At 45.3% G+C, this 22,587-nt stretch overlaps 1 protein-coding gene across 1 annotated transcript in view; it reads left to right on the top strand.

Moving 5' to 3' along the window:
* The first annotated feature begins 9,603 nt into the window (after positions 1 to 9,603).
* Positions 9,604 to 22,587, top strand: part of LOC128823298 (amine oxidase [flavin-containing] A-like) — a 50,978-nt gene continuing 37,994 nt past the window's right edge. The window contains exon 1 of the mRNA XM_054005535.1: positions 9,604 to 9,844. Within this exon, the coding sequence (XP_053861510.1) occupies positions 9,799 to 9,844 (46 nt within the window). The 5' untranslated portion in view covers positions 9,604 to 9,798. The remainder of the gene's footprint in view (positions 9,845 to 22,587) is intronic.

The following is a 22,587-nucleotide window of genomic DNA, read 5'->3' as shown; positions in this document are numbered from 1 at the left end:
CATAATCAACATCAAAAGCTTCTATTCCAACTTTACATGCAGTGTTGAGCCCAGACAGCTCAGTTTTGAAATCAAAACAGGAGTATGTCAGGAGTGTGTCATATCTGCAATCCTCTTCAACATTGCCATCGACTGGGTAATGCAGCGTACAACAGAACACATGCCAAGAGGCATTAGATGGACACTCTTCTCATCCCTTAAAGACCTGGACTTCGCAGATAATGTCGCTCTCCTATCACATGCCCAACACCATATGCAAGAAAAAAATTACCTGACTCAACACATTCAGCCAGAAAAACAGCCACAATAAGACAGATGTTATGACTTTTAATATTGCCTCACCATCACCAGTATGGATAGAGGATCATGTTCTCACCAATGTAAAAACATTCACATACTTGGGCAGCACCATCAGCTGGGATGGTGGAACAAGCCAGGACATCCGGAACAGAATCAATAAAGCCAGGACCACCTTCAGGAGCTTAAATACAGTCTGGAAATCACACCAAAATATAACACCAAAACCAAACTCAAGATTTATCAAAGCTGCATACTTTCAACACTATTTTAGAGTACAGAATGCTGGGGAATGACAAAGTATGACATGTCCAAACTGTCTATTCCATTCAACCTGCCTCAGAAAAATCCCAGAACAATCTCAAACCAAGACTTATTTGCACAGTGCAGCCAAGAAAATATGAGCATCATTGCCAGGAGGCATTGGAGATGGATTGGCCATGTGGTTTGGACGGAAACTGATTCCATCACCAGAGTGGCAATAAGATGGACACCTGAAGGCAAGTGAAAATGAAGCCGCCTGAAAACAACATGGCGAGGAGCTGTGGAAACTGAGCTGATAAATCGGGGCACAACTGGGGAACCACTGAAAGACTTGCCAGAAACAAACAGGAGTGGAAGAGGTTCATCACTGCCCTAAATGCCAGAGGCATAATGGGTACTAACTAAGCTAACTAACTAACTAACAAGCATTTCCCTGCCTCAGTTTCTTCACCACTCCACAGCATTCTTTGGGCTTGCATCAGCATGCTCTGTGGGATCCATGATACTTCCCGCACAGCTGCATAACTTTTCTCTCTTCCAAAATCTCTCCTTCCAAAACTCCTTGTGTGTATCTCTATGCATCTTCCAATGTGAGTCCTTTTATAACTTTTTACTTTGGACACCTGTCACTTTATCTTGCTTGGTAACTTTCTACCTCTCTCCACTTCCCCCTCCCTTCAGCCAGGAGGAGAAGTATCTTCTCTCAGCTCAAGCAAACCCATTAGCTCCTGGCCTTTACCTTGAAACAGTGGTAATTGAGTTCTAAGGACCAGCCCTTGTCCCTAGTCTGGCAGAGACAGGACACAGCCCTGCCCGCTCATGGTGAATATATATAGAGAGAGGTATTCAAAATAAAGCAATTTTCATAGTAACAGCTCCTTAATAACAATCAAAATTCATAAATTGTACATAAACTCCCCAATTCACCACAATAATTAATTGAAATACAGAAAATTGAAATTTTTTGTTTAAAAAAATTATTCCTTAGGAAGGTGGATGGGAGAAAGGGGAAAGGGTATTGCTAGGATAGTTCTGCTGGAAGGATATACAGTAGATGGGATTATTTCTAATCAGATTACTCACTAAGGGATCAGAATATGAACTACAAACCCCAGAGAGACAAAAGGTCTCTGGAGACACAAACATGAGCTAGAGAAGAATGTTTACTAAGGTGAAAACAAACTTGCTTCCATAACAACGTTGCAGTTGGCATAAAAACATTCAGGCAAGGTGGGATAGTGATGACTAAATATTCTGAGAAAGGTACATGGAAAAGCCCATAGCTCTGACTGTGAGTACTCAAAAACAAAGGTATTAACCATAAAAGCAAGTTAGAAGTACTGTATCTGCCTTTATCTTTAGTGCTTTCATGTAATCCGATTTATTTCCTCTCTTCTGCAGGACAGACAGCTGCCTCCATCAGAGAAATGTATTCCCAGGAATCATTTTATAACTGGAAACTAACTTCATACTGACCTTTGCACACCTGTTCCTTTGTATTTTAGAGAAAATTCTCCTTTTAGAACAGAATGGATGATTTAATGCTGCCTGTCTTGTAACCTCTACGAGCACAAGAACTAGGTTTTTTTGGTAAAAGAGCCCTAGTTAAGTGTAATCACTCACATTCATGGGGGTTCCCAGGGTTCTGAGAACAGAACGTACATATTAAACCACACACACAGTTATTTATTGTGACAAACTCCTGTTTATATCCATGCTATACACTCTACTTTAATAAGGTATTTTAGACAATAAGAGTGAAAAAGTACAATCAACATGATGATTTGTAACACCTAAAGGCCCCAGCTGAGATTAGGGTACCATTGTACTAAGCACTCTATCAACTCGTGGTGAAGCAGGGTAAAGAGGGAAAAGGCACAGAGAAATGAAATGATTGTCCAAGTGGCAGAGCAAGAAATAGAGACCAGAGCTTTAGACACCCAGTACAGCGTCCTATCCATACTGGCTCTCACAGTAACAGTTTTTGATTTAGTTTTATGGGCAGAGAATTTTACCTGTAAGAAACAATATACATAGCCCTTTCCTCCCGAACTACAGCCAGCTGCTATAGCCAGTCAAACCAGTCCTATTGCTGTCCCAAAGGCTAGATTTATGACTTTTTGTTTGCAGTTGCAAGCAAAAGTGAATTTGCGTTGCCATGGTAGTTTTCTTCTAATCCTCCTTACATATGCATAGGATTTCATTAGGGTCATTAAGGGTTTGATGTCATAATACAGAGTGTGAGTGCTGAAATAATTTTTAAGAATAATTTCAAAATCACAGTATACAAACTGAGATTGTCCCATTTCTTGCATGCTGCATAAAGCAGAAGAAACTGTGTACAATGCTCTCTTTTAGGGACAAACAGGTACAAGTTAACCTGCAAAACCCTGTGCTGCTATGCTTCTCATTTCCAAGGCAGAAGGGCATTGTTGCACACCAACTGCATGCTTTGGTCGTGCAGAAATGCCAAAGCTGGCATAGCCCCACTGAAAAAGCCAATGCCAGACCACATAGCCACACTGAAAGGGCACACGGCCAGACTACATTCCTTTATGCTCAAAAGGCTCAAGAAAACTGCCTCTTCCTGCTGTACATTATGTTTAGTTCTGGGCATGGCACTGTGGCTATAGGTTAGACAGCACCAAAGAGTGACAAACAGATTTTCACATTTTACAGCAATGTTCCAGGCCTTACCCTCTGTTCCCTGATGCTGTGGATTGAATTTACTGTAATTATCTTGATCTGCACCCCAATCCCTGCACCTCCTTCCTGCACCCCTAACCGTGCACTGTGCTTTCTTCACCCCAACACCTGCCCCCTCCTGTGCCCCACCCCTGCTCCCTTCCTGCACCCCAAACTTGCACTGTGTCCCCTTTGCCCCTAACCTCTGCACCCCCTACCCCTAACCCCCCTCCTGTGCCCGTATGGGGAAACTGACCTGGATGCACATTGGCATTGCTGCCCCCCTCCCCGGGAGGCTGTGAGGGAGAGAGCAAAGAGCAACCTCAGGGCTCCCTGCATCCAGGTCACTTTCCCCACCTGGGCTGTGTAAGGGGAGGGTGGAGAGCAGCAGCTCCTGGTGCTCCCCCACACCACAGCACAGGTGGGGAAAATGACCTGGCTGCACGGAGCACTTCATGTTGCTCCTCGCTCTCCCTCACACTCGCAGCTCCCTAGGTGGGTGTGGAGGAACACTGATGGGGATGTGAGCAGTATCTGTGTGTCACTGGTTCACCACCACCCCCATGTTCCTCTGCCGGGAGGAAGCAAGGAGAAATCTGGGCACCTGCCCACACTGTGCTGCTAGGGAGCAGTTTCTGACACTACATGGGCAGCGCGCACTTCTGCGCTGCCACATAGTACCCCCTGGACTACAGGGTACCCTGAGCGGCCACCCAGGTGGCCCACCTCTAAAGCCAGCCCTGACAGTATTCCCACAGCAGTCGCACCAATATAGAGGTAAAATAAACTCTCTGTTCCAGCTAGGGTGACCAGATGTCCCGATTTTATAGGGACAGTCCCGATATTTGGGACTTTATCTTATATAGTCGCCTATTAGTCCCCAGCCCGTGTCCCAACTTTTCACACTTGCTGTCTGGTCACTCTAGTTCCAGCTTGAGACTCCCCTGATTATGCATCCCAGGATCACATTAGCTCTTTAGGCCATAGTGTTCCACTGGGAGTTTGTGTTCAGCGGGTTATCCATCCCCAACCCCAAATCTTTTTCAGAGTCACTGCTTCCCAGGATAGAGTCCATCCTCCCACAAACCTGTAAGTATGGCCTACATTCTTTGTAAAATCAATAGCAATAGAAAAGTCCCCGTTAAGTCCTTTTCCTATGCACTTACATCACTAGAAAGGTCAGGCTAACCAACTGGTTTATATAAAATGTTACAGAAAACAAAAGTTAGCTAAATAAAAAGACTAATAAAACTTGGTCTGTAATTTTACTATCACGGAGACCATGATGCAGAAAGTTACTATGCAACAGTGCAAACGTCAACACAATTAACTTTTTTTTTTTTCAAATTAAGGCATAAATCCTTTTTCTGCCCTGCATCTGCATTACAGTGTATTTCAAAAACAAACTAACAAAAACAAACCACCAGTTATTTTTAACAAAAACAGATGCTGAATCATAAGAAAATAAAACCAAAGGTCCATCAAGCCCAGTATCCCGTCTTCCGACAGTGGCCAGTGCCAGGTGCCACAGACGGAGTGAACAGAACAGGTAATCATCAAGTGATCCAGCCCCTGTCGCTCACTCCCAGCTTCTGGCAAACAGAGGCTAGGGACATTATCCCTGCCCATCCTGGCTAATAGCTATTGATGCACCTATCCTCCATGAACTTACCTAATTCCTTTTTGAGCCCTGTTGTAGTCTTGGCCTTCACAACATTCTCTGGCAAGGAGTTCCACAGGTTGACTGTGCGTTGTGTGAAAAAATACTTCCTATTGTTTGTTTTAAACCCGCTGCCTATTACTTTCATTTGATGACCCCTAGTTCGTGTGTTATGAGAAGGAGTAAATAACACTTCCTTATTTACTTTCTCTACACCAGTCATGATTTTATAGACCTCTATCATATCCCGCCTTAGTCTCTTTTCTAAGCTGAAAAGTCCCAGTCTTACTAATCTCTTCTCAGACGGAAGCCGTTCCATACCCTTAATCATTTTGTTGTCCTTTTCTGAACCTTTTCCAATTCCAATATATCTTTTTTGATAGGGGGCAACCACATCTGCATGCACTATTCAAGATGTGGGTGTACCATGGATTTATAGAGAGGCAATATATTTTCTGTCTTATTATCTATCCCTTTTTTAATGATGCCCAACATTCAGTTTGCTTTTTTGACTGCTGCTGCACATTGAGTGGACTTTTTCAGAGAACTACCCACAATGACTCCAAGATCTCCTTCTTGAGTGGTAACAGCTAATTTAGAACCCATCATTTTATAGGTATAGTTGGGATTATGTTTTCCAATGTCCATTAATTGCATTTATCAACACTGAATTTCATCTGCCATTTTGTTGCCCAGTCACTCCGTTTTGTGAGATCCTTTTGTAGCTGTTTGCAGTCTGCCTGAGACTTAACTATCTTGAGTAGTTTTGTATCATCTGCAGATTTTGCCACTTTGCTGTTTACCCATTTTTCCAGATCATTTATGAATATGCTGATTAGGACTGGTCCTAGTACAGAGCCCTGGGGGAAACCACTATTTACCTCTCTCCATTCTGAAAACTGACCATTTATTCCTACACTTTGTTTCCTATTTTTTAACCAGTAACCAATCTATGAGAGGACTTTCTCTCTTATACCATGAGATAATCAGGGCCGGCTCCAGGCACCAGCCCACCAAGCTTGTGCTTGGGGCAGCACCTGGAGTGGGGCGGCGCGGTGCGGCACTCCGGCTCCCGCCGCCGGGGAGAGCCAGAGCCGCAGTGGGCTCGCTGCTGGGGAGAGCGGGGCCGCGACCGGGCTCGCCGCCCTCCCCGCGGCGCTCTGGCCGCCGGGGAGAGCGGAGCCCCGGCCGGGCTCTCCGCCCTCCTCCTGGTGCTCTGGCCGCCGGGGCGAGCAGAGCCCCGGCCGGGCTCTCCGCCCTCCTCCCGGGGCTCCGGCCACCAGCGGAGCCGCGGCGGGTTCGCCGCCCTCCCCCCTGTGCTCTGGCTGGTTGGGGAGAGCAGCCCGCGGCCGGGCTCAGCCCTCTCCCCTGCCGCGCTGGGAGGGGGAGGGGGGCGGCGGGAGGCTTTTTTGCCTAGGGTGGCAAAAAAGCCAGAGCCGGCCCTGGAGGTAATCCAGGTTTTTCTGGTGCTTTTGAACTGGAATCTTGATTTTTTGTTTCTATTGTAAAAAGAAGAACAGGAGTACTTGTGGCACCTTAGAGACTAACAAATTTATTAGAGCATAAGCTTTCGTGGACTAATAAATTTGTTAGTCTCTAAGGTGCCACAAGTACTCCTGTTCTTCTTTTTGCGGATACAGACTAACACGGCTGCTACTCTGAAACCTGTTTCTATTGTGAAATTCAGAGTAGCCGTATTGGTTTTCCCTTTAGACAGTGGAATTTGGAGGATCAGAGCCAAAATCTGGATATGGGTAGGTTCCCAGTACTGGATCCAGATTTCTGTGAGGACATGTCAGGGACTAATTTTTTTTTTAAACTGGACTATTTTGATAGGCCATTCAAATCACAAAGATTTTTTTAGAGTTGGGGGAGGGAGAGGGGAAGGCGTGGGAAGGAAAGAGTGAGCAGGATCCAGGTAGAGCCATCTTTACCCCCAAACTGTAGATTATTACAGCAGGATCCCAGTTACCTATCAGCATGGGCAGCGAGTTCTATGCTCCTGTGGTGCCTGGGCACCAGGAATATTCCTGGTGCCCAGGCACCATGGGCCGGCTCCAGAACTGGTCTCTCCCTCAGCTCTGCCTTCCGCCCCAGGCACCCCCGTATCCCCCGGGCCATTTAAAACAGCCCGGGGCCCCCACTCATCACCGGCAGTGCAGCGGAGCTGAGCGGCTTCCTGCTTGCTCACTCCACATAGCTGCCAGCCCCTCCCTGTGGCCCCTGGGTGGGGTGGGTCTGTGTCCCGCCCCAAGTGCTCCTGCGAACAATGGGAAGCTGCAGGGGCAGTGCCTGGGGGTAGCAGCACACAGAGGCCCCCCGGCCCAAACTCCCTCCCAGAGCCTGCACCCCTCATCCCCTCCTGCACCCTTACCCCCTGCCCCAGCCCAGAGTCTATACCCAGCGCCCAAACTCCATCCCAGAGCCGGCACCCCAGACCCCCTCCCCCACCACAATTCCCTCCCAGAGCCCAACCTCTCACCCGTCCTGAACCCAAATGCCTTGCCCCAGCCCAGGGGCCTGCACCCCATACCTCCTCCCCAACCCAAACTCCCTCCCAGAGCCTTAGGCGGGGGGGCAGAGTTTGAGGGGGGGTGGGCTCTGTGTGTTCTGGGCACCACCAAAATTTCTACAAACCTGCCACCCCCGCCTATCCGGGAAAAGACATCAAAGTATCTGTCTCTCTTAGTCTAGGTCAGGGAGGCCAAACTGTAGCATGTGAACCTGTCATAACTATAAAGGGAAGGGTAACAACCCTCCTGTATACAATACTATAAAATTCCTCCTGGCCAGAGGCACCAAAATCCTTTTACCTGTCAAGGGTTAAGAAGCTCAGGTAACTTGGCTGACACCTGACCCAAAGGACCAATAAGGGGACAAGATACTTTCAAATCTTGGGGCGGGGAGAGGACTTTTGTTTGTGCTCATTGTTTTGGTGTTGTTCGCTCTTGGGACTTAGGGCTTGTCTATACTTACGCGCTGGCTCGGCGGCAGGCAATCGAACTTCTGGGTTCGATTTATCGTGTCTTATCTGGACACGATAAATCGAACCCAGAAGTGCTCCCCATCGACTCCGGTAATCCTGCTCGGCGCAAGGAGTACGTGGAGTTGACGGTGGAGCCTGACTGCCGCATCTGGACCACGGTAAGTTCGAACTAAGGTATGTTGACTTCAGCTACATTATTCACATAGCTGAAGTTGCGTATCTTAGTTCGAATTGGGGGGTTAGTGTAGACCAGGCCTAAGAAGGACCGGACATCAATCCATGTTCTTCAAATCTTTCTGCACAAGTCTCTCATATTTCAAACTTGTAAGTAACAGCCAGGCAAGGCATGTTAGTTTTATCCTTGTTTTCTCAACTTGTAAATGTTCCTTTTGCTAGGGGGTATACCTCTGTTTGCTGTAACTTTGAACCTAAGGCTAGAGGGGGTTCCTCTGGGCTCTTTGAATCTGATTACCCTGTAAAGTTATTTTCCATCCTGATTTTACAGAGATGAAGTTTACCTTTTCTTTTAATAAAATTCTTCTTTTAAGAACCTGATTGATTTTTCATTGGTTTAAGATCCAAGGGTTTGGATCTGTGTTCACCAGGACTAATTGGTGAGGGGATTACCAAGCCTTCCCAGGGAAAGTGGTATAGGGGCTTGGGGAGATATTTCTCAAGCCTACCCAGGAAAAGGGGTGTAAGCGCTTGGGAGAAGAGGAACTCCAAGTGGTCCTTTCCCTGTTTCTTGTTAAAGCACTTGGTGGTGGCAGAGTATTAAAATTTAACCTAAGCTGGTAGAAATAAACTTCATGCGAGTCCCCACATCTGTACCCTAAAGTTCAGAGTGGGGAAGGAACCCCTGACAGAGCCACACATGACTCTTGTACAGTTAAAGTGCGGCTTGCAGAACACCTCCCCTTAGCAAATTGGGGGATAGAGCGGAAGCTTGGGGCTTCTGCCAGATACAACTGGTATCTGCTATGGGGGGGGGTGTGCAAAATGTAAAGGTTTGCTGCCCCCCCCCCCAACAACTTCCATCACACCCCCAAGGCAGGTCCCCTTTACCCTCAGCAGCCCCTCCCTCCAGCTCCCAGGTGTTAGCACTGCATGGAGAGGCAGGGAGGTGCTGCTGCATTAGCTCCCTAGGGAGAGGCAGCAGCAAAAGCAGGGGCTCTCCCTGCAGCTCCCAGCTGTTTGCCACTGCCCCTCCCCATGGCCGCAGCTACCAGCTTGCCGGCTCCAGTAGCTGCCGTGCGGGGAGGGCGCTCGGGGACACCAGGTAACCAAGCAGGGCCAGCAAACCCTGGCAAAAATCTGGGGCGGGGGCACGTGAGCCCTGGCAGGTGCTTCCCGGCTCTGGAACTTCTGAAGATTGTCACATGTGGTGGGGAGGGTCAGTAAGTTTGGCCACCCCGTCTAGTCCTTAAGCTGTGCAGTGTCTGGGGATCACCCGAGGATCTGCTCAGTTCACCGGCACTGCTGCTCGGAGGGCATTGGCCTGGCTCTCCTGGGCGCGCGCTCCCCTGGCACATGCAGCAAGGGACTTTTCATCCCCAGGAGACCCGAGCCGCGCCCCGCTAGCAGAGAAACCCGCAGGGAGGAAGAGGAAGCGAGACTGGTCGCCGGGGTGGCGCTTCAGAGGGCGGGGGAGGCTCGCCCCGCTTTTCCCAGGACCTGATTGACACGCAGAGCTACGCGCTCCTTCCCCGCACCCCTCCGGCTGGCTCCCCCTCCAGCGGGCGGAACTCCGCGGCGCCCGGCTCCCCGGAGCCGTGATTGACGGGGCGGCGGGCGGAGCCGGGAGCGCCGCTGTCAGACTCCGGCGGGCAGCGAGGGAGACGCGAGCGGCAGCTGCTCCGGGAGCCCCAGCCGCGCAGAGCCCGGGAGCGGGAGCCGAGGCAGCGCCATGAGCCAGAAATGCGACGTGATCGTGGTTGGGGGCGGCATCTCAGGTCAGTGCAGCCCCTGGGGGCTCGCTGCCTTTGTAGCTCTTCGTTTACAGAGGCTGGAGCTGGTATTTACACCCCCCCGCCCGCCGCCTCTGTGTTCCACGCCCTGGGAGGGCGGGGCGGGTAACGGGTTGTGTACCTGATGGGTGCCCTTGTCTAGCACCCGAGAAAGTGCAAGCCCGACGCAGACTCATAGGCCCCTTGACCCTGATTCAGACCTGGCCCAGCGGAGGAGCAAAGGTGCAGCTGCACTGTGGGTGGGCTTGAGTTTTGTGTGCAAACTGAAATGTGATGTCCCCCAAGGCAGTGGGTGAAAGCCTTGCCCCATTGCAGTCCGGTGGGTCGGGTAGCAAGATAACTGCCTCTATCATGCTGCAACTTGCACGCTGTCTCGCTTTAGCTATTACGGTTGCAATGTCCGGAGTTATGTTTTCCTGACCGAACTGTGTTGATACTGATCTATAGCATCGGTGTCTGTTCTTGCAATAATCAGCCCAGATTAGGTTTCTCTTTACTTAACTGATTTTATAAGGAGAGTTGGGTAAAGCACCCTTGGGACCTATTTTGAATAAGTATCTCAGATAATAGATTGTCTGAGCAGGATGCTTTCTACGTTTTCTCTCCACTTCTCATTTGGGGCTCCTATTTCCTTCTTTACAGTCTCAACCATTTCCTTCTCACCAGTAATAATCCTGTTGTCCCCTATCATCGGAAGCGGAACAGTCTCTATTGGCACTATCACGCTGCTGTTTGGAAGATTGCCACAGTGCATGTGGAAATCTTTGGTACTGGTTTGAGGAAAGAGGTCATTTTCAGTGCAGCAACTCAGTGAGCCAATGATCAAATGTCCCAACAGGCTGACCACAGCCATCGGTTGATTTTAAGTTGGGAATCTTTTTCATAGAACTGTAAAGTTACAGCAGTGTCAATATTAGTAAACAATGTAGCACCCTAGTTAGGTACAATGTAATAAAATGGAGTGTAAACCCCATTGTACAGTGAAACTGAATGGGGCCAGGAGATAAAAGTTTTGGCTTGGTTTTCTTGTTTTTGAAACGGACTAGAATCGTAAGCATGGGGAGAGTTTGTCTTTTACATCTGAGAAGTTAGAAGAGAAGTAGAAGATGCCCTTATTGTCATTTCAGGTGTTTCTTAATGCATATCTCACTCTTGCACTTTGTTACTCAGTAAGAAAACGGTGTATGTGTGAACTAGATTGCTCTTGTTTAATGTTATTGTTTTCACATGTGTAGGCCAAGGTTTAGGATGGGGTTCAATTCAATCTGTCATTCAACCATGACACAAACACTATTTTTAAATGGTTGTGGCACAGATGTAGTTTATATTTTCTTGATTAACATTGATCTTTCCGAAGAAGTGGGCTGTAGTCCACGAAAGCTTATGCTCTAATAAATTTGTTAGTCTCCAAGGTGCCACAAGTACTCCTGTTCTTTTTCCAAATTACAGTGTGACAGTTAAAACAGGGGTTTTTTCTTTGAGAAAAGATGTCCTTGCTAGAAGCCTGGGTCCCTCAGAATTCTGGGCTTTTCACATTTCACCTGCTACAATATTCTGAACACACATTTTTATACGATAAAGCAAATTCTTGCTCCATGTACCTGTGCATGACTCCCATTTACTTTAGTGAGAGCTGCACAGGATCATAATTAAACACTGTTTTAGAATGTTTGGGTTTGCTTTGTATAAATCGTTTAAGCCTGACTTATATGCCGAATAAAGTACCTTGAGTTTTCAGATATCTGTTATGAAAATATTTGAGAATTCTGGAAATTATGTGAAGGAGTGACAGCAGTATTCGTACAAATACAGTAACAATTTCAACCAGAATTGAGAAACTTTCATGAAAATTAAATTTTTGTTTGCAGTAAAATGATCCTGCTTCCTTCAAGTACCCCAGATATGGTGTGTTACTACACAGACACAGGAATATTCAGTTGTTATTATATGAAATTACATACAGTGTCCTCCAATAGGAAAAAAGTGTTTGTGTATTTTTTAAACAAAAATACTAAAGATTGCAAAAAAACAAGGGCTGACCCACCTGATTGTTGCCTGATTGTTGTTCTGGTAACATGGGCCATTCAAGTATCATTCTCAAGGTTTAGCTCATCTCCAGAATCCTTTGATGGAACTAAAAACCTTATTATGTACAGTTGGAGGTATGACATTCTTTATAAAGTTGATATAGTTCTAAGCACTAGTTCCCTATAGGAAATGGGTCTCAACTTGTACATGGCTGTTCTGATTTCTCCATTTATAAAGATGTTTTGAAGTGTGGTGAACGTTTTTAATTATTCCTTGTCATTTTAACTACAACAAGCAATCATAACTTGCTTCAAGATGCTTATTCATAGGATTAAAGCCTAACAGAACCAATCAGGAAACATCAAGATGTTAATAGTCTCTGAAAACATATCAGTGAAATGAAAAAAAATTATGAATAAACATAAGACTATGACACTCTGTGGGTACAAGAACACTTTCATTGACCATGAAAACTGTTCTTCAGGCAGTGCCAATTTCATAAGAATTGGTGTTTACTTTCTCATTGACTTTCTTATTACTTTCATTTTGAACCAACATCAAAATAAGAAAGTGGTGTTAGAAGAGCTAATAATGTCCCATTCATTGAAACTGTACATTAATTGCAAGACCATTCACAGCTGTGCTCCACCTTTCTTATCCGCTCTTGAGGTTTTTTGCTTGACCACCCTCTCTTCACCCCCTGTGCTCCATTATTGGTTCTATACCCTGTGTTATGCAGGAGGTCAGACTAGATGATCGTAATGATCCATTGTGTCTTTAGAGCCTCTGAGTGACTTCAGTGGGGTCAGGATTTCAGTGGCAAAACTCCCACCGACTTCAATAGGGTTAGGATTTCACTATGAATCTGATGCAAGCCTTGACTGCCTGTTTGTCTGGCCCCAACCTGGGCCCTTCACAGACCACAGGCAGGTCACACCCTGAGTGTCTGTGTACAGCTGCAGCCTGCCAGCAACACTCCAGTCAACACTCTGGCTTCCACCAGCCTTGGTTACCTCTTGCAAGGTGACTCCAACTCTCTCCCAGTCCCGGATTTTCACAAAAGTGCCTCCTGGACAATTCAGATACTAGAGGTCTGTTGCCCCTGTAAGGGATCAATATACAAAAGTTTGCTACTTTAATTGGAGTTACCAAACAATTCAGTTTAAACACCAGGCTGGATTCGTTATGATTAAAGAACAAAACAAGCTTATTTAACTACACGCTTCAGTCAGAATTTCAGCTTATGTCATACCTTTACATATAGTGTTGCTATGTACATTTCACCATGATATTAGCAATCAGCAAGTTACTGGTTTTCAAATGATAACTCACAAGGCATATTTTGTACAAAGATTATTATAGTGGTGAGTAGGGTGTGAATATACAGGTGCATTTGGTCACAAGGTGACAGCCTTTATATTCTTGAGAGTCTTTTGAAGTAAAGGTAATACTGTGCTTGTTTGTATGCCAAGCAGGTAAGCAACTCTGACAGACTCATTGCTGACACCATACATAAGATTATTGTGGCCCTCTTATTGTGGAATAATACTATTTTCAATAAATTTCGAACATAGAGTAAGTATCTGATGTCCTGGACAAACAGACTTAACCCTGCCTCCTATTATTTCAAAAGGGTCTTTGAACTTGTGAAGGTACCCTCTAATCATTCACAGCCTTTGCTAGCCTACCTACATCAGACTAAAGATAGTTTGCATAGTTATGATCCTTTTCTCTAGGAGTCTATGCTTTCTCTTGCTTAAGGGTTAGACCATAAGTTAGTCTCTCTCTTGATCATTACTTTAAAAGTATCACACTTCAGTAATTTCATATTTCTCCAGAAATTCAAATATATCTAACATATGAATCCCAGTCTATCACAAGAACGTATGCAGAATTATGAAAAGGCTGATTTTCATTCTGCACAGAGGACATGGATCAGAGATGGACAAATATAGACAGAAGTTGTAGAAGGAATATGAAAAATCAAAGAGATGAACCCACATGCATGGATATTTTAGGTTAATATTCAACACAATGTGCTACAGAAAAGAAGAAACTTAACTGTGCTTCCACTCCAATATATATGATCACCAGACTTTCCAATGGAACCACATATTCAAGAACTTTGATCTCTGCGTGAAATATTGAATAGTTGGGAATTGTATGTGTATCCCTGCATGCTATCATGGCAGCACAACTAATGCTGTATATGTGTCTGTCTGTTTTAACAGATCTTTGTATGCAGACCTGCCTGTGGGTGGGAATTTTAGGTCAATGCTAATGTCAGATGCACAGTTACTGGTTGAAATTCTTCTCTTGGTTACACCTGCGCAAATGTGGATTAACTTCACTGACTTCTTTGGAGTTACTTCTGGATTTACACAGAATTTAGCCCATAATATTTAACTCCTATTACCGGATGCATGCAACTTCTGTGGGTTTTTTTCCATCTAACATGTGCTTTGCTGTAGCAATTCAATTCAGCTCATGCTCCTAGATCATTCTTTACTAAACAGAATATAGATCCTTATAGTTATTGGTGAACATTTTCAAATTTAGGTACCTAAAGTTAGGCACTTAAATCTGTGTTTAGATACCCAAATAAGTGACAATAGTTCAGAGGTGATAATCACTCTAAATTAGTTCTGATGGTGTTCAGTTAGCAATATGATTATCATTATGGAAAAATGAAAAACAGTGCAGAAACTGCAGAATCAAATGGCTCTATCCAACATATTGCACATGTTCAGTATGGGCAGAAGTGCTAATAATATTTGATTCCATTTTTCATATCTTATTCAGAACTGCTGTAGTCACAAATTACGCAAAGCCCAGTAATAATATTTAATTAGTGTAAATTGGTTATAGCATTTTGTGACATGTGGCATGCTTCTCAGTTAAGAAAAATACACTCCTTGGTGAAAATGTCATTGATATGGTTTTCCCTACAAGAGACAAAGAAATGTTCCAAATGTTCTTCATACAGCAGTTTTCATGCAATTGCGTTCTCTAACATGTGGTGTTCTAAAACAGTGGTTCTCAACTAGGGGTATGTATATCCATGGGGTATGCAGAGGTCTTCCACGTGGTACTCAACTCATCTAGATCAGTGTTTCACAACTTGGGGGTTGTAGCCTCCAGGGTGGTCATGGGATGGGCTTGAGGGGGGTCGCAAGTGCAGGGCCAGCATTTGGGGGTGGAAACAGGACAATTGCTTGGGGCCATAAACAGGTGGCCTCACGAAGCTAAGTTAAATGCTTCAGCCCCACCACCTGGGGCTCGGGCTTCAGACAAGTGAAATGTAAGTACAATATTTATATTCCAATCAATTTATTTTATAATGATATGGTAAAAATATGAAAGTAAGCAATTTTTCAGTAATAGTGTGCTGTGACACTTGTATTTTTTATGTCTGGTTTTGTAAGCAAGTAGTTTTTAAGTGAGGTGAAACTTGGGGGTACTCAAGACAAATCAGCCTCCAGAAAGGTTGAGAACCACTGTTCTAAAATAATTACATAAAAGGGAGAATACATCTGACCTGCATTTGTAACTTGAAATATCTTGGATTACTTATAAATGAAGATTATTGCACCCATTAAATCTGTCATATGATTGATTAAAGTTATGCATATGGGTGAGTTGGATTTATTAGTTAATGGACTCAAAGTCCCTAACAGAATTTCACAAACCTATGTTATGTCCCTGAGTTCTGGATTTTGGACTGTACCTTTGTATTAGCTGAAAGTTATTTAAATTTCCGCATAGGAATATATATTCCTGTTAACTATCTGAGGAATCCTCTGTGTATTATTTATCCCAGCCAGTACATTAAGTATCCAGTGCTTATGAAATATTCCGCAAATACCATAGAATAATCCAGGGGTAGGCAACCTATGGCACGCGTGCTGAAGGCAGCATGCAAGCTGATTTTCAGTGGCACTCACACTGCCTGGGTCCTGGCCACTGGTCCGGGGGGCTTTGCATTTTAATTTAATTTTAAATGAAGCTTCTTAAACATTTTAAAAACCTTATTTACTTTACATACAACAATAGTTTAGTTATATATTATAGACTTCTAGAAAGAGACCTTCTAAAAACGTTAAAATGTATTACCGGAGCGCGAAACCTTAAATTAGAGTGAATAAATGAAGGCTCGGCACACCACTTCTGAAAGGTTGCCGACCCCTGGAATAATCCATACAGTCAAAGGCACATTATTTTGGGTGTTTGGATTCTGACTTACATGATTTTTTTGCAACTAAGATCTCAATCATTAATGTTGCAATAGAAGTTTTTTGGATAAATACTCATCTGAAGGGTATCATTTAATATGCAGGATTGACTCTGTGTGTTCAGTAAGACATTTAGCAAGTGTCTGTAGAAAATCCACAAAATACCCTGGAAAATCCCACAAGCCACATTGTGTTAGATCCAATATCTTTTTTGGCTGATAACACTTTTATTTTAACTCCATGTTGCCATACTAAGTTTCATATCAGTTTATTCATTTCTGTTTGTTTTTGTGCTGAGGGGAACATACTGTATTTAGTGTAGGGTGATTTGGACTTTAAATGTCAGTGGATGACGATGTGAGAAAGAAGGCATTGTAGGAATAGAATTCTCTTTTTCCTTTATCCATTGAGATTTTTCTAATGAGGCCCATAGGGAAACTGTCTTTGCCCAACTCAAAGTAGGGTCTTCCTCTATTTAAATGGTTTAGACAGTAGTGCTATTGAAATTTATTGGAGTAGAGTGCCTCCAGTTAAAGTGCATCCTGAAATGGAGATCACTTATTCTGCATTGTTCTGAAAAGTATGCCTTGAACCAATTAGAGAGTGGGTTTTTTTAATTGAGAGAAATGAGTTGATCAAGAAAACAACACTGGCAAACATAGAAACCAGTGATCTTAAAATTACAAAATAACTGAATGAACCCTCGTCCTTAATATTAAAGACTGTCACTGCATCTAAGGAAGAACAAGTAAAGTTTTAGACAAATAGAAAGCTAGTAGCATTCTGTGTGAAGGGAGATTGAAAAGAGGAAATGAATTTAGCCTAGTTATGGTAGTTAGCATTATTTTCTTTTGCTACTAAATTTCTTTGCTGTCTTGTGAAAAAGGTTTAGTGATTGAAATGAATGTATTTATTCATTTCATTCTTGTTTCAGTTATTTTTCTCCAGTGACCTCAAATGGATCCTTTTACAGTCTGAAAAGAAAAATGGGCCTGATTCTCCTCTCATTTGCAATCCTTTATACCCTCTGTAACCAGGGCCGGCTCCAGGGTTTTGGCCGCCCCAAGCAGACAAACAAACAAACAAAAGAAGCAGCCGCGATCGCGATCTGCGGCGGCAATTCGGCGGGAGGTCCTTCACTCCGAGTGGGAGTGAGGGACCATCCGCCGAATTGCCGCCGAACAGCTGGATATGCCGCCCCTCTCCGAAGTGGCCGCCCCAAGCACCTGCTTGGTAAGCTGGTGCCTGGAGCCGGCCCTGTATGTAACCTGACTGGTGTGAAGTAGCTCTCAAATTACAGCAGTGTAACTGAGAAGAGCATCAGGCCCAACACACTTAAACTCAGTGGCAGATTTAGAGTTAGTGGGGCCCTGTACTCAGCTTCATTTTTGGGGGCCCTCCTTGGGATGCAGCCAAGAAAAAGAACATTCTCTCTTATCCCCCCACACACCCCTGTTTTTCATGCTTTTTTTCTTCATCCTCCTTCTATAAGTAATAGGAAGTAAATGAAAATAAAGTGAGGTACCTTGATTGTTTTTGTAGTCTAACTTATTTTTCGACAGACCACTTGAAAATCACTGAGGGTCTTGGCAGGCCACTTAATGATCTTTCCAAATATTGTTTGTACCGTTAGCTAACTGTTGTTAAGTGCTTTGGATAAGAGCGCTTTATTTAAAAAAAAAAGTTAAAAAAACATTGGGGTGCGGGGTCTGGCCAAGACTCAGGGTGCAGGAGGGGGATCAAGGCTGTGGGCGCATGGTCTGGGAGGAAATTAGGGTGCAGGAGCAGGCTGGGGGGTGTGGAGGGGTGCAGGAGTCAGGGCATGGTTGGGGGGGCTGGGTATGTGTGGGGGGTGCAGGAGGCAGGAAGGGCAGGGGGATAGGTGTGTGAGGGGGTGCAGGAGTCAGGGAAGGCAGGGGGCTAGGGGTGTGTGAGAAGGGTGCAGGAGTCAGGGCTGGGGGTACAGGGTCTGGGAAGGAGTTTGGGTGCAGGAGGGAGTTCAAGGCTGGGGCAGGGGGTTGGGGTGTGGAGCGCTTACCTGGGGCAGCTCCTGTTTGGTGCGAGGGGTATAGGTGGGGATGCGGGGAGGGGTGCAGGAGCTCCCATTTGGTGCTCAGGGTGGGGGTGGGGATGTGGAGGGGTGCAGGAGTCAGGGAGGGCGGGGGTTGGACATGTCTGAGAGGGTGAAGGAGTCAGGGAGGGCTGGGGGCGTTTGAGGGGGGTACAGGAGTAAGGGCTCAGGGTGTACAGGGTCTGGGAAGGAGTTAGGATGCGGGAGAAGGCTCAGGGTTGGGGCAGGAGGTTGGACTGTGGAGCGTTTACTTGGGATGGCTCCCATTTGCTGTGAGGGGTGCAGGTGGGTATGTGGGGGGGTGCAGGAATCAGGGAGGGCAGGGGGTTGGAGGGAGTGTGAGGGGGTGCAGGAGTCAGGACTGGGGTCATCGGGGTGCTCCCAGCCCCCTGCCCTGAGCAGCTCATGGCAGGGGGTTGGGGAGGGGTATGTGTAAGGGGAGTGCAAGGGCCCCGCCCTTGCTCCGCCCTGCCCCGATTCCATCCCCTTCCCCAAGGCCCTGCCCCCACCTCTTCTCCGTCTCCTCCCCTGAGCGCGCTGCGGCGGGGCAAGCTTGGGGCGGGGGGAGGAAGGGCGGGAACGCCACACGGTCTGAGGAGGAGGCCGGGGAGGAGGGATCTTGGCTGCCGATGGGGGCGGAGTCTGCAGCAGGAGCCCCAGGAGCCCTCAGGACCAAGCTTCTGCCCCCACAGCTGCCCGGCCCTGGGGCCCCGTATTGTTGGGGCGCCCCATGCCAGGGCACCCTGTGTTTTACCGTAAATCCGCCTCTGCTTAAACTTATATTTGTGGTACCTAACAAATCTCCATTAAAAGGGAAATGAGGGTGGGGAGAGTGGAAGAAAGAGTTTCTCCCTGAGGCTATAGTGGAAATGTGTTTCAGCTCATATTGGCACATCCACGTTTACTTGGCAAAGATTCCTGTTAGACTAATGAGAGCTGAGTTTAAGGTGACCATTGCCAGATTTAATTTCTCAATTGTGTGTGGAAATAATTAGATTTCCCATCATTGAAGCAGTAAAAGTAATCACAGCAATAGCATATTGTTATAGTAGAACTTTAATGTAATAAAGATTTATTGATAATTGCCTTACTTTACTACTAACTGATGTGTCTTAGAAGAATAAAAAAAAGAAAAATATGCACACCTTAAGGTCAGGAAAAATTGCAGAGACAGCCCCCTAAAGAATTTGTTTTTTTTTCTTTTATTATTCATTCAGATTCAGCCAGGCTACTGCTATAATGGGTTAGTAGCTAATTTTAAGTAGAATATGTGAATTGCGATAGTACTTTAAAAAGTACTATCCTGCAGTGTTTGTTTTTAGCTGGTCTCTTTGTTGCCTATAGTAAACAAATGAACAGACAAAGGGGTTGACAGGTGAAAGAATTTATCTTGGTGTATTTAAAAAACAAAAACATAGCCTTAATTTTCAAAAGTGACTATTGATTTTGGGTGTCTTAATTTTTAGGTGCCCAGTTTGGAAAACCTTAAAGGGGCCTGATTTGGGAGGGTGGGTGCTCAGCATTTTCTGAAAACCTCACTTGTTTAAAGTTCCTCAAGTTTGGCACCTAAAATCATTAGTACTCTTTGAAAATTTACATCCATAACCATATGCCCCTTCCCACCCAAAATACAGTAGTTAAATTTCTTGTCTTGCCTTAACATTTAAAAAAAAAGATTTCCAATGATGTAAGCTCACAGTCACAGTGGTTGCAGAGAAGCTAGGCTGAAAATAGTCTGACATGGGGGCATACAGCAATAGGCTATTGCACTGCCATTGGAAAGAAAGAGATTCATGACTGAGACAAGACTTTGCTTCTCAGCCTATTACAGGGGTGGGCAAACTGTGGCTCGTGAGCCACATGTGTCTCTTTTACCATTAAAGTGCAGCTTGCAAGCCCCCCAAGTGCCCACCCTTCTCGACCTACCAGACTGGGTGGGGAAGGGCTCAGGACCTCTACCTGGTAGTGGGGTAGGGGCTTCTTTCCAGCAGGAGGGAGACTCGGGACTTCAGCCTTGCAGGGCTCACTTGCTGGGGCTCAAGGCTCCAGCAGGAGTGGGGCTGAAGCCCCAAGACCTGGCTCCTGGCAGGTGTGCCCGAGCTCTCTAACTTCTGAAGATTGTCCTGTGTGGCTCGGAAGGCCAGTAAGTTTGGCCACTCCTGGCATATTAGCAATGAGGCAAGGCACTTGCAATGCCTGCTCTTTCAGGTTAAGGGTCTTTAACTTCAGATAGCTGGTCACCAGGCTTACAGTTGTTCCTGATGTAAGTAACCTTGAAAACACTGGGTGAAATTCTGGCCCCATTCATGTCAATGGCAAAACTCCTATTGATTTCAGTAGGGTCAGGATGTCCTCCAATAATTCTGGATCTGATAGTATGGTTTCAGATATATACTTTGCCTGGTGCTGTGATATCAGAGCTAGAAATATAGTTACCTCTGCCCCCCACTGTTCCTCAAACTTTTGCAGTGTGCTGTGTGCTAATAGTCCACCAGGATGCTGCTGTCTGTTCTTGCTGTGGCTGCATTCTTGTGGTCCTCTGTGTATATCACTTGGGATGTGCTTTGGGTCTCTCGGGGCAAAAAGTGCTGTCTGTATGTAAAATAATAATTATTCCTTCTGGTTAACTCTTGATGCTTTGATGCACCAGCAACTCTGAAGGTATTAAAGGAATGTCCACAACATATACTGATTTCGACAGTCTAATACAAATTTCAGATCAAATGAATACTTCCGTATAGAGCTACATTGAATAGTCTACTTACATGGACCTCATCACAATAGCATTTGAGCACTTTGCAGTCATTAATGAATTTTTATCATCACAACAGTCCTGTGAGGTAGGAAAGTATTACCTCCATTTTACAGACAGGGAGCGGAAGCACAAAGGGCACTAAGCAATTTGTCCAAACTCACACAGGGAGTCTGTGGCTAAGCCAGGATTGAACTCCGATCTCTTGAGTCTGAGTCTTATGCCCTATCTACTAGATCATTCTTCCTATGAGCTAAAAGGCCTGGTTAATTTTATTGTGCTTGCAAATAGCTTTTTCTGGACTTCTATCTGCAAACCAAATACAGTGTTACTTGACAGCTATATACTTCCTAAGCAGCTGTATTTTTTGGCAATTAGACTTGGTTTGTATTCTGCAGTCTGATGTTAATTTCTCTTCCTCTTATCTAGTTTTACTGTTTAGTGCACAATGTACTCACTGTACATCTTGTGTTTTACATATGATGACTGCTTTGGCTGATATTATTGCTATTTCTTCTGAAATGAAGGCAATAACAGGAGTCATTTAGGACCTCCAGTAGCACTACAAAAATCAACTGGAATACAGTTGTCTTGTAGTGTCTTCAAATGGATGGAGCTTGATTTCAGGTTGCCATAGAAACCCCTGTGGAGGCTGTACAAATTGTCTTGCCTTGTTTATCCTGATTTAATAACAAGTGGACTTCTACAGCTTGAGACAATAAACAAGGCATGTTCTTGGCAGGCTCATTAGACCAGCTAATGCACCGCTAATTTCTAAACTTGGCACCCCCCAAAAAGTGGCATATAGAAAAATATGGTCCAAATTATGGTCTCTGTGGTGGCTTTTATACTCTCAGCTGTGTTTAGTGGGGGTAGAGGATGCAGTGGTGCACTGCTCCAGCACCTGCTGCTGGAGGCGTACTGTTTGTGGCGGAGAGAAGTAGAGAGAATCCCTGCAAGGGTGATGGGGGAACACACTGATGCAGCAGCTACTATTCTCCTGGAAAAGGTGCAGCATGTGCTCCTCACTGTGCTGGCCACCAGCCACTACAGGGCGCAAAAGGAAGCAAGACTAGTACCTTAGTCACAGGAGTGCTTCCACTGAAGTCTATGAGGCTGTTTGTGTGCAAGGAAGGTGCTACTCAGCATGAGTAAGGAGAATCAGACTCGGAAACAGTGTGTTCCATTTCCCTGTTCTGCACCCAGTCTTGTTGGCTTTTCGTTATGGGCCAGATTACACACAATTTATATATAGGGCCAAGCACAGCACCCCAAAGGTGTCTAGTGCAGAGTGTGCTATGCCAGGTTAAGGGGTATTAGCAGTAGGCATACTCCAGGCTGATCAAGGAGACATCTGTATCTCTGAGATCCCTTTCTTAGTGCTCCCTGTGAGGCAGTCAGTGTCTCTGTGCTGCCTCCATTGCAGAGCTGTGCATTAAAGGCACATTTTAGCTCTATGATACCTTTTATTCAGCTAAAACAACAACAGTATTGGGGACTAATTTCCTCCTACTGTTACTCACACCTTCTTGTCAACTGTCTGAAATGGGCCACTCTCATTACCATTACAAAAGTTATTTTTCCTCCCTTGGTATCCTGCTGTCAATTGAATTGTCTCGTTAGACTGACCTCACACTTGGTAAGG

Source organism: Malaclemys terrapin, chromosome 1 (assembly GCF_027887155.1).
Source record: "Malaclemys terrapin pileata isolate rMalTer1 chromosome 1, rMalTer1.hap1, whole genome shotgun sequence".
Taxonomy (NCBI): domain Eukaryota; kingdom Metazoa; phylum Chordata; order Testudines; family Emydidae; genus Malaclemys; species Malaclemys terrapin.
This window is presented reverse-complemented; position numbering and strand designations above follow the sequence as displayed.